The sequence below is a fragment of the Nicotiana sylvestris genome, chromosome 8, assembly GCF_000393655.2.
Source record: "Nicotiana sylvestris chromosome 8, ASM39365v2, whole genome shotgun sequence".
NCBI lineage: Eukaryota > Viridiplantae > Streptophyta > Magnoliopsida > Solanales > Solanaceae > Nicotiana > Nicotiana sylvestris.
In genome coordinates this window covers 99,188,362-99,201,054 of record NC_091064.1, presented here as the reverse complement: position 1 = coordinate 99,201,054, position 12,693 = coordinate 99,188,362, and the positions used below count along the sequence as shown (strand labels likewise).

Genomic DNA, 12,693 nt, shown 5'->3' with positions numbered 1-12,693 from the left:
TTTAGAAAATTGTAATCAAATCCTTAGCTTCATTTGAGGGTTGGTTTTGGAAACGCAAGTCCCCAAGTCTTTTATAGGGCAATTTGTATAAACAATTTCATAGTTTTATGACTAAGTTCATACTTAGTCTTCAGTTTTAAGTATTAAGAAGTTTTTCATGTTATTATCTTAAACTTTTGTCTGCTTTATTCTTGCCTTTATTTTTAAGGACTTATAGAATAATTTGCATTTTTGTTCTTCGAAAATGCTTCTATTAATCTCATGACTAACAAATTTAAACATGAGTTTAATAAAAGAGGGCCCTTTTATATTTCAACACTTAATGAAGAAGACGTCTCAACTTCATAATGGTGTTATCATACGATAAAAGAAATAGGAATGCACATGTTTCTTTGAAATAACTTTGACAAGTTTTGAATAATACTTTACATGTATTTGAATTACATCTATAACTTTCTCGTAACTGTTTTTCTTGTAACAGATTTTTACAAAAGAAGAATAATAGACACGAGGTTTTTCCTTATAACCCGTTTTAGTACATAGCCTTTACCCTAACTATAGTGAAGTTTTTCTTTGGCCTTAGCTCGTGGCTCCATCTCGTGACTTTGTGACTTTTACTCTGCACTTGACTCTTTTAGGCTTGATTTTTCCTCAATCTTCTTTGCCTTCTTTATACACATGTCTGTGTATATTATGTAGTCCCCCAAGTGTTTGAATGTTGAAGTATGAAGCCTCGAGCACTTGATAGTTTCTCTCATTTGGTCCTTTTCCTGAAAAGGAAAAACATATGGGACTCGGAGGTGCGATTATAGATGAAGAGTGTTTAACCCGTTTGAATTTCTATCAGAATAATTGTAACCCTAGGCCAGGAAATTTAGGTTATTCTGTGTGCCTTACAGGTCGTGACTCACCATTTAGTACGGGTTAGCTTTTTGCCTATCATCTAAAATCGTTAGTAAAATTTTAACAATTCAAAAATTAAATTTAAAATGGTGATACCTGACCGTGGGTATTCCTTAGAAATAGTATCTCTTCAAATGAACAACATTCCAATGTGAAGGTAGTATCTTGCCATCCATTGTCTCCAGTTAATATGCTCTCTTTCCTGCAATATCACGAACTCTATAGGGTCCTTCCCAAGTTGGACTTAATTTACCCGCGTTAGCTGACTTTGTAGATTGAAAAACCTTTTTAAGCACGAAGACCCCCACTTTGAAGAATCTGATGCGTGCTTTTCGGTTGTAATATCGTTCTATGACTTGCTTTTGTGCTGCCATTCTTATTAATGCAGCTTCTCTCCTCCCCTCGAGTAAATCTAGATTGACCCGTATCTCCTCGTTATTAGATTCTTGTGTCGCCTGCGTGAACTGTGTACTTGGTCCCCTATCTCAACTGGAATTAAAGTCTCAGCTCCATAAACCAATGAAAACGATGTTTCGCCTGTACTTATTTTTGCAGTTGTGCGATATTCCCATAAAACTCTGGGTAACACTTCAGGCCAGTTACCTTTTGATTATTCTAATCATTTCTTTAAATTATTGATAATAACCTTGTTCGTTGATTTTGCTTGTCCATTACCCACCGGATGATAAGGTGCTGACGTAATCCTATTAATTTGCCAACTTTGAAAGAATTCCGTGATTTGAGCTCCAATAAATTGAGGGCCATTATCACACACGATCTTCTTTGGTACACCGAATCAGCATATGATATTCCGCCAAATAAAATCTTTGACTTCCTTTTCTCGCACCTGTTTAAATGCTCCTGCCTCCACCCATTTAGTAAAATAATCAGTGAGTACGACCAGAAACTTTACCTGTCTTTTTGCTTGTGGTAATGGACCTACGATATCCATTCCCCATTTTATAAATGGCCATGGCGCAATGACCGGATGTAATAACCCGCAGGTCTATGCATATTGTTACCGTACCTTTGACATTTATCACATTTGGCCACGAAACTTCTGCTTATTCTTTCATTTTAGGCCAGTAATAACCTTCCCTAATTAAGGTTCTTACCAATGACCTTCCTCCTGCGTGATTCCCGCAATGTCCCTTGTATATTTCTTTCATTACATACTCCGTTTGCGAAGGTCCGAGGCATCTTGCTAAGGGACCACCGAACATTTTACGATATAAATTTCCTTGCTTTAAGCAGTACCGAGCAGCCTTCTTTCGAAGCGCATGAGCTTTTTTTATCATCAGGGACGGTACCATACTGCAAAAAAGCAACAATCTCGTTCCTCCAATCCCAAGTTAAATTATTAAAATTTACCTCATTCTTATCAGGATCGAGAACTGAATGAAATAAATGTATAACTGAGGCATTTGCATCGCTTGCCACATCAGCTGCAGATACGAGATTAGCTAGGGCGTCCGCTTCAACATCTTCATCCCTTGGTATTTGTATAACTTTCCAAGTTTGAAACTGCTTTATCAATTCCTGTACCTTTTCTAAGTATTTTGCATCCTTGCTTTCCTAGCTGTATAAGTCCCCAGTATTTGATTAACCACGAGTTGCGAATCACTCTTGATTATAATCTGATTTATGCCAAGCTCTCGTGCCAATTCTAGACCTACAATCACAACCTCATACTCTGCTTCATTGTTAGTTATGGGGTGACATTTAATAGCTTGTCGAATGGTTTTACCCGTAGGTTGTACCAAGACAATCCCTAAACCTGCACCTTTTACATTAGACGAGCCATCAGTGAATAAAGTCCAAGTTCCCGGGTTAGCTCCATTGAATACCTGTAATTCTTTTTTTACTTCTAATTGCATCCCCTGGCTAAAATCAACCACGAAATCAGCTAACACTTGTGATTTTATAGCAGTTCTAGATTGGTATGTGATTTTGTATTCACTTAACTCTATTGCCCACTTAGCTAACGTACCTGATAACTCATGCTTATGTAATATATTACGTATAGGGTAGGTAGTTACTAAAGCGATAGGATGACACTGAAAGTAAGGTCTTAACTTTCTAGATGCCATGATTAATGCAAGTGCAAGTTTTTCTAACTGAGGATACCGCGTCTCCGTATCTAACAAAGATTTACTAACATAATAGATAGTGGATTGTTTACCTTGTTCTTCTCGGACCAAAACAGCGCTTACAACAACTTCCGAAACAACAAAGTAAATGAGTAGTCTTTCCCCAGCCTTTGGTTTTGCCAGCAAAGGTGGATTTGATAAGTACGTTTTCAAATTCCTGAGTGCCTGTTGACATTCCTCATTCCATTCAAAATGATCCTGCTTCTTAAGGGCTGAGAAGAATTTAAAATACTTTTATGATGATTTAGAAATGAATCTTCCCAAGGCTGCAATTCTCCCTGTTAATCTTTGAACTTCTTTCTTATTTGAAAGTATATCAAGGATTTCTTCAATGGCCTTAATCTGTGCAAGATTCACTTCAATACCACGGTTAGAAATAAGAAAACCCAAAAACTCACCGGATGCAATTCCAAATGCACCTTTTCGGGATTTAACTTCATATTAAATTTGCGCAAAATTGAAAATGTGTCAGATAACATGATATGTGATCTTTTGAATACTGAGTTTTAACAAGCATATCATCTATATATACCTCCATAGTCTTTGTTAAATGCTCTTGAAACATTTTGGTAACTAACCTCTGATACATTGCACCTGCATTCTTTAGACCAAAGGGCATTACTTTATAACAGTAAGTCCCCCTGTCTGTTATGAATGAAGTTTTTTCTTCATCTCCCGGATCCATTTTAATCTGATTATAACCTGAATATGCATCTAAAAAACTTAATAGTTCGTGACCTGCAGTTGCATCAATCAATTAATCTATGTGTGGTAGTGGAAAAGAATCTTTAGGGCAGGCTTTATTAAGATCTGTGTAATCTACACAAACCCGCCACTTACCGTTCTTGTTTGGAACTACAACAGTGTTAGCTAACTAGTTAGGATACTTTACCTCACGAATGAAACCAATTTTTAGCAATTATTGGACTTCTTCTTGAATCACCTGATTCTTGAAAGTTCCTTGCTTTCTTTTCTTTTGCTTGACAAGAGGGTATGATGGATCTTCATTTAGTTTATGAGTCATCACCTCCTGTGGTATTCCTGTCATGTCAGAGTGGGACCAAGCAAAGCAGTCCACGTTAGTTTTCAAAAATTCAATTTAACTTACCTCTCATACCTTGGCTAAGATTGGCTCCAACATAGACATTTTTATCAGGCCATTGAGCAAATAACATGACAGGTTCTAATTTCTCTATTGTTGTTTTGATATTTTCATTCTCTTCTGGTTCTTGAATGGTATCAGGCCTTGAATCTACATTTGTTTGCCCTTGTTCAGTTGAGGTTTGTGTTGTGGTGTCCTCAACTGCCTTCTATGATTGCTATATACCTTCATTTCTCGTGCTTGTATTTACAACAGAGTTGATAGCCCTGGCTATATGATGATCTCCACGAATTTGATAGATTCTCAATGGCGATGGAAATTTAATAACTTGATGCAAGGTTGAAGGAACAACATCCATTTCGTGGATCCATGGTCTCCCAAAAATCATATTGTAAGCCACCTCCATATCTACCACCTAGAACTTTGTATCTTTGACGACTCCTTCAGAGGATATGGTGAGTGTTACCTCTCCTTTTGTGAGGACACTAGAATTATCAAATCCAGATAGAGTATGCGCCTTTGGTATCACTTTATCTGCAGCTTGCATCTCACGTAATACTGTTAGCAAAATAATGTTCACGTAACTACCTGGATCAATCAAAACTCGTTTCACATTAGTATCATGTACAATTAAAGATATTACCAGTGCGTCGTTAGGAGGGGTTAATACGCCATATGCATTTGCATCATTGAATGTAATGTTGTCTTCCTCTAAAACATGCCTCACCTGTTTCCCTTGGGTAATTGTTACTTTGGACATTTTGTTAGTTGCAGTATATGATATACCATTGACGTCTTCACCCCCACTTATAACGTTGACAGTTCTTTTGGGAGAAGGTGGTTTTGGAGCCTCCTGCTTGTTCTTCATGTAAGCTTGCTTTCCTTTCTCACTGAACAACTCAGTAAGATATCCTTGTTTTAATAAATGATCAACTTCACTTTGTAAAAATCTGCAATTTGCTATTTTATGTCCGTGGTCATTATGAAACTCGCATCAATGGTCAGGGTTGCGCCTTTTTGGATTTGATATCATTTCCTTTGGCCATCGAACCTTGTCTCCCATGCTTCTCAAAACAGCTACGAGGTCGGAGGTGCTGATGTTGAAGTTGTAACCACCGAATCTCGCTTTTAAATTTCTATTATCATCTCGTGACTCATAGTTGTTTCGCTCGTTCCTGAATCTTGATGAAGAACCTGAGTCTCTGTTTCTTGATCTGTGATCGTACCTTTGATTATCCTGCTTTGACCATGAGTCCTTTCCCGCAGGTCCCATGTAAGGCTTGTACCTGTTTTTACCGAATCTTTTTTCGGTCTCCGTACGTCTCGAACTTACCTTTTCTTCTTTTTGAAATCGTGGAATAGTATCTTCCTCAATCCTCAGCTTCACGCTATACCTGTTTTAGACATCATTCCATATTGTAGCTTGGAATTCTCGAAGGCTTTCCTTGAGTTTCCTCGTAGCTTCCGAGATTTTTTCATTCAAACTACTTGTGAAAGCTATAGCTTCCCAGTTGTCAGGTACACGTGGTAATGTCATTCTTTCACGTTGAAATCTGTCCACGAATTCTCTAAGCAGTTCTGAGTCCCCTTACTTGATTTTGAAAATATCCTCCATTCTTTTCTCTACTTTTTGAGTTCCCGAGTGTGCTTTGATGAAAGAATTTGCAAGCTCAGCAAAAGAATTTATAGAATTTTTGGGTAAACGAGAATACTATGTTAGCGCTCCTTTGGTGAGCGTTTCACCAAATTTTTTGACTAATACTGATTCAATCTCCTGCTTAGTCAAATCGTTGCCTTTGACGCCCGTTGTAAATGCAGTCACATGATCTCGTGGGTCTGTTATTCCATCATATTTTGGAATATTAGGCGTTTTGAACTTTTTTGGAATTGGGAGTGGAACAACACTTGGCTTCCAGGGTTGTTGCGAATATCTATCCATATCTACCCCTTTGATTGTGGGCGGTACCCCGGGTATCTGCTCTATGCGCTCACTTTGCTCCTTGAGCTGTTTCTGCAAGATTAGTACTAAATTTTATAAATCAGAATTAATTACATTACCTGGTTCTCTCTCCTGTGATTCACTGAGAGTTCCACCGCTGCCTGAGTTAACAAGCCCGGAACGAGGGTTTTCCAAAGTGTTATTATTTGGAGTAGGTGTGGGTGTTGCAACAAGTAACTGGTTAACAAGTGCCTCAACAGCTTTGTTGACCTGAGCAACAATTAATTTTTGCAAAGCTTCATCAACAGCTTCAGCATTTTCAAATTGAGCATGCTCGTTTATTTGAGACTCATCAGAAGTACCCTCACGAGATTGCCATGGAGAGTCTCGTGGAGTAGGAACTTGAGTGTTAATATTCTGTGGATCTCCCTGATTTTGTTGGTTCTCTTGGTTTCCTTGAGTGTTATCACTGTTGTTCGACATAGTTGATACAACAAGGAAAGTTAAGTGAAAAGAAAATAGATTATCAGTTTTCCGGTAACAGAACCAATTTGCTTAACCAAAAATTAAAATTTTAATCAAAGCTAGAATTTAGAAGAACACGGGTTACTGATAATCAAAAGAATGTATAAAGGAAGTAATTTAGGTAGCAAGAGAGTAATCAAGAGAAAAACAAGTAAACCAAAGTTTATTCCAATAGTGTTTCGTGTCCTTACAATTGATCAGATATCTCCCTTTTATAGATATCTTGGAGATATACGTTTTGCCCAAATCATAATGAGGCTATTATGAGTAATTAAAGACATTGAATGCTACGTTACATAATCATTACATTCAATACAAATTCTCTAATGTATTCCACATTTAATGCCTATTAAATGCTGTATCTGCACTATTTTCTATTGTCAGATTCATTCCTTTTGATTCTCGGACATAAATGACTTAGATAGATACGGGCGTTGAGTTATTTGAATCACTACCCCGTGCCTCTTCCTCTGCCATTTGCTCGTATCTGTTGCAACTCGTGCCTCTTGGCTAGTTGTAATTTTTTGACAATTTGACCAGTCTACGTGTCTCGACACGTCAGCTTTATATTTAAATACAATTTTTCCCAATACACCTAGAATTTTGTTCAAGTAGGTTCAATTTAACAATGCAATATTTTTGTGATAACAATCGACAGTAGAGATTTCCATGTATAACAAAGTGAATTTTGTATGTTGCTCTTTTTTACCATCATGCCGCTGAAAAATGTCATTTTCAGGTGCTTTTTTTCTACATAAAAAATGGTTAGAAAGGAAATATCCATTTTTCTTAATGTTCCACTAAATTTTATAAAAAAACTCTTACAATCTTTAACCAAGTATAAGAAAGTTTCCTTTACAGACTTCTATTTAAAAATTTATGTTTTACTCCCAATTAATCTAGCCCTTTAAAAAACCATAAACAAAATAAAAGTAAATAAACAAATAATTTACTAAAACAATAACTAAGAAAAAATATAAAACTAGCTCACCTTCACGTAACACCAAAAGAGGAAAAAAGTACAGAACTATTTAAGGTATAAAAGTACTAAAATAAACATAAAGAGCACAGTGTAAAAAATAGACTTCAAATTATAAAAAATATCCAACTGGTAGCCGCACAGTGCAGAATCTAACTCATGTCCCTTCACACTAAAATGAACCAGCTTGACCACAGAACCATCAACGACAGTCGTTCAGGCTAGGTTCATTATATATATATATATATATATATATATTACTGTTTTCACACAAAATTTACATATCAAAATATTTAAAATTTACGACAAATCGGGTTCAGTTGAACCCACTTGATACAAGGTGGGTCCGCTCCTTCCTGTATAAAGTAGGGGTATACTACTCTTGATATAATTTTATGCCAGGTAAAAATTTCATGATTTGCTAATTAATCGGTCTTTCCTTGTTATGTGCCGAGATTTCCGCCGTGATCTCCAACCGATTGCGGATATTTCGGCTTCTATTATTTGGCTCGGCTAATTTCCCTCGATCTTGTTTGGTCTCGATCTTGTTCGGTCCCGGGGTCATGAACTCAACAATTTAACTTCGCACAATTGTTCGATATAACCCGAGGTCGAGCCTCAACCTGTCATGTTTCAGTCTCGATTGGTCACACAATAGACGAATCCGGCTTCGATCGTATACAATGATTTAGCATTTACAGGAACTTAAACATTTAGAATGGTCTTTACTTATTGTGTACGGGCCCTGCTGGCCCGATCTCTTTTTTCTAAGTTGATCTCAAACCATTGTTGATAATATAAATGGAAAAATAGGAATGTAAGCTTCTTAGTGCCTTAGATTCTGCAAATGATTTTCACTTTCCAGATCATGAATCTTTTAACCACTGAAGGTAGGGTAATCTATGTTCATTATAGGATAATCTTGATAGTGTAAAGAGGGATTCACAGCATCTAGCTCTAATATTTCTACAGAAAAATTCTGCTTAATGTTTTTTTTTTTTTGGTTTGTCTTTCTAGTTCATCTAATATCATTAAACCACAGGTGCATCAAGGAACATGATCCGTATAACATAGCCTTTTTTTTTAATTATTGCTTGGTACATATAAAAGAGAAAGTTCCTAGTGGAAACACAATAATTAGATAGATAGAAGAATCTAGCTCGTATATTTCTAAAGAAAATTCGGCCGTGATGTATTTTTGATTTGTCGGTCTAGTTCAACTAATGTCATTAAAACACATGTAGAATCAAGACGGATGATCCATATAACATAGCTTTAGTATTACTAGTGGGAGCACAATAATTGGATATATCGCATAATCTAGCTCTGATTTCTTTGGAGAAACTCTGTTCTTTATGGTATTTTGGTTTGTCGGTCTAGTTCAACTAATGTCACTAAACCACAGTTAGAATCAAGACAAAATGATCCATATAACATAGCCTTTTGCTGAATATTGTATTCATAGAACACGAATACAAAGGAAAATTACCATAAGTGAAGGAATATTTTGAGAAACAATTGAGATTGAGTTGTCAGGAACATTTGGGAATATGAATGACTAGGAAAATGTGATGATGAAACTTCTTTCATAACATTCAATTTGTTGCAAACGACAATTAATCTTGACAGATAAAGTAAAGTGATCAATTATGTATTAACATGCTCTGCCTTGTTCATAGACCATTGTGATGTACTCATGCCTTTATCACTATTCGAATTTACCTTTCATGCCTGCTTGGTTCAACTTCCAAGCCCTATCATCGCTTTTAGTATGGGTTTCAATTTTTCCCTCCAATGAATTAACTGCTTTCTGTTTCTTCTTTGATACTCTATTTGTCAGAACATTGTTTTCATGTAACAATTCAGTTGCAGGATCTTGATCATGATTTATGCAATTTTTTCATGTAACATTGTTTAATCTATCTTCCACTATGCAATTTTTTCATGCCATCTCCTTATCAATTTTAGGCTATTAGGTAGCCCTCGTGGTTTCCACTTCGGAACAACGTTCTAGCTTTTGTGTTGCTACTAGAAATTATGTGCAACTCCGCTGTACCTTAATTTTGTTGATATCCCTTACAGACTTTTATTTCCTTTGTGGTTTTCTACTTTATTTTCTTTCGTGAGGTGATAAATTTCTTTTCGGACCTCTGTCTTGCGTGGACCAATAGTATCATATATGCAAATGATGGATGATATATGGCTGCTTCACCCTTTATATATTGAACTTACACACATCTGTTTAGCTCCAGTAACTGAGCTTTCAGAATGGTTTTCAGTTAATAAGACATAGACCTTGCTGGAATCGACTGCCACTGATCACTGCTGCTTTGACGTATGTTTTAACCATTGCCATCTTAAAAAGCTAGAGCTTTAGAATGGTTGTAACTAAACATATCAACACTTGAGCAGTTTGACATACATGAGGAATTTGACCTGTTTTTGGGTCAAAGTACTCATATTTCTAGAATGATCACTAACATGGATTAGTGTTTATTCTTTAAAGGGGAGGAAGGAAATGATGTTGGTGAGTGAACAGGATTGTTCCCTGATTATTATTGTCAGGCATACTATCGATTATATTTTTTTTCCCGGTGTAACCATTTGATATTCGGAACTCATTATCTCCCCCCACCCCGGATTAATATGGATTCACCCGCGGTAAAGCCCATTTTACCCTCCTGATGGGTTTACAATGTATTAGCTTGATGTTTAGATGATCTAACAAATTTACTGTTAAAGAACCAGATAAGGAACCTGCCACACTTGGTACACATCGCAAATCAACGGATTCCAGCTAGTGTGAACAGCTACAACTACAGAAGATAGAGAACCAGTACAAGGACCTGATACCCTTGTGTTTCCCTGATAGCAGTACGAAGTCAACTGTGTACAGCTGGAAAGTGACTGCCTGCACTATACAAAGAAACAGTGCAGCACAGTTCTGCAGTCACTTGTCCTTTGACCAACCAAGTGATTACATCATTTATTGTTTGGTGGACTCATATAAACTATCAATTGGTATCAGAGCGGGTTCCTCCTATCAGGATAACACCTAGGAAGGATCCATATAGCTGCTCCACCAAATTTTGAAGAAGGTCAATCTACGTACAGACCACCCAGGTTCAATGGGCAATACTATGGGTGGTGGAAGACGAGAATGCATGATTTTATTATGACAGAAGACTTTGAGTTGTGGGATGTCATATGTGATAGTCCTTATATCCCAACAACGAGTGTCAGAGATCTTCCATTGATGATGCCAAAGACCAGGAAAGAATACACCGACGCAGATAGGAAAACTATGGAGAAAAATTTTTGTGCCAAGAAAATTTTGGTGTGTGGCATAGGACCTGATGATTACAACATGATCTCGGCTTGTCAAACAGCCAAGGAGATATGGGAAGCTTTACAAATAGCACATGAGGGAATCATTCAAGTAAAGCAATCTACGATTGATAAGCTTACCACTGAGTATGAGCTCTTTAGGATGAAAGACGATTAATCTATTCAAGACATGCACACAAGATTCACTTCCATTATAAATGAGTTACACTCACTTGGTGAAGTCATTCCCAGGAACAAGCTCGTGAGGAAAATTCTTAGCATCCTGCCTAGTTCATGGGAAAGTAAAGTGAATGTTATTACTGAAGCAAAAGACCTGCAAGAGCCGACGATAGACAAGCTAGTTGGAAATTTGAAAACCTACGAAATGAAAAGAAAGATAGACAGTGAAAGAAGAGAACCAAAGAAGAAAAAGAACCTGGTACTCAAAGTTGAAAGCAATGACTCAAGTGAGAAGGACAGTGACATGACTTACTTAATCAAAAGATTTCAGAAGATGGTCAGAAGAAATGGTGGAATACTAAAAAAGGGCAACTCAAGCAGACTAAAGAACTATGATCTCTGCCATAAATGTGAGAAGCCAAGGCACTTCATCAAAGATTGCCCTCTTATTAAGCAAGAACGCTCCAAATACAATCCTGATAAAGCAGCAAAGAGGAACCCGGTTCCTGACAAACACTTCAAAAGGAAGAGATATGCTGACAATGTGGTGAAGCAAGCTCTTACAACATGGGGAGATTCCTCCAGTGAGTCTGAAGAAGAAACTGATGTAGGTGACAGTTCTATGATGGCAGTTGAAATTGAAGAAAATGAATATGATTCAACATTTTCTTTGATGGCTCAATCAGATGATGATGAGGATGATGACAATAATGAGATAAGCTTTAGGGATGTTCAGATAAATCTGAAATCCTACTCCCCTAAGAAACTCATGTCATTAGCAAGTGTATTAATTGATGCCTATCATAGTCTTGTTGAGGATAAAGATACCCTGACCTTAGAACTAGGAGAAGCTGAACAAACTAGAGATGATCTGGTAGTGTGTGTAGTTGATCTGAAGGAAAGAATAAGTAATCTTGAGAATGAAAAAGTGGTTCTAACTGAAAAAATTGCTAGTGTGGAACATGAAAGAGATGATTTAGTGGTTGTAGTTGTTGACTTAAAGGAAACCATTGAGAATTTTATTAAAGAAAAAGAGTCCTTAATGGAAAAAGTGAATGCTATTGAGCAGGAGAGAGATGACCTTCTAGTAGTGATTATAGACTTAAAGGAAATAATAGAGGAACTTGTAGCTGAGTGTAGGCCTGGAAATTCTGAAAAGGGGAAAGAGATAGCTAGTGAGGCACACATTAAGCTTGAAAAAGAGTTAGTTGCTATGAGAACTAATTTGTGTGCTGAACTTGAGAAAAATAGGCAGATCCAAGTAGAACTGGAAAGACTAAAGAATAATCTTCAGAAGTCTCTTAAACAGACCTGGTCCTCGGAAGCTATTACTGCCATGTATATATGTTAATAATGGCGGTAACAGGCAGGGAATAAGGTTTCAAAAGGAGAAAACTCTTTATAACCCCCACCGCAAATATGTTACTGTACCCGATAATTCGCTATGCAACCACTGTGGGAACAATGGGCATTTCAAGGAAAATTGCCAAGCCAGGGTTTAATCTCTGAAGAAAAACAATGTTTTTGCTGAGAAAGTAACTGCTGAAAAAGGACCAGGTGCCACTCATAAAAAACGCATGTTATCTGC

The 12,693-nt window shown here is 37.0% G+C and overlaps 3 protein-coding genes across 3 annotated transcripts; 2 read left to right on the top strand and 1 right to left on the bottom strand.

Moving 5' to 3' along the window:
- Positions 1 to 2,453: 2,453 nt before the first annotated feature.
- LOC138875439 (uncharacterized) lies at positions 2,454 to 2,993 on the bottom strand. The gene has a single exon (XM_070154267.1). The coding sequence runs from the start codon at positions 2,991 to 2,993 to the stop codon at positions 2,454 to 2,456; it is 540 nt and encodes a 179-aa protein (XP_070010368.1).
- A 7,765-nt stretch (positions 2,994 to 10,758) lies between these two features.
- Positions 10,759 to 11,103, top strand: LOC104240583 (uncharacterized). The gene has a single exon (XM_009795447.1). The coding sequence runs from the start codon at positions 10,759 to 10,761 to the stop codon at positions 11,101 to 11,103; it is 345 nt and encodes a 114-aa protein (XP_009793749.1).
- A 12-nt stretch (positions 11,104 to 11,115) lies between these two features.
- LOC138875438 (uncharacterized) lies at positions 11,116 to 12,456 on the top strand. Its single transcript, XM_070154266.1, has one exon. The coding sequence runs from the start codon at positions 11,116 to 11,118 to the stop codon at positions 12,454 to 12,456; it is 1,341 nt and encodes a 446-aa protein (XP_070010367.1).
- The last annotated feature ends 237 nt before the right edge of the window (positions 12,457 to 12,693 follow it).

Excerpts from the sequence above, each read along its gene's own strand:
- LOC138875439 (XM_070154267.1), bottom strand. The coding sequence starts at position 2,993 with ATGGCATCTAGAAAGTTAAGACCTTACTTTCAGTGTCATCCTATCGCT.
- LOC138875438 (XM_070154266.1), top strand. The coding sequence starts at position 11,116 with ATGCACACAAGATTCACTTCCATTATAAATGAGTTACACTCACTTGGT.
- LOC104240583 (XM_009795447.1), top strand. The coding sequence starts at position 10,759 with ATGCATGATTTTATTATGACAGAAGACTTTGAGTTGTGGGATGTCATA.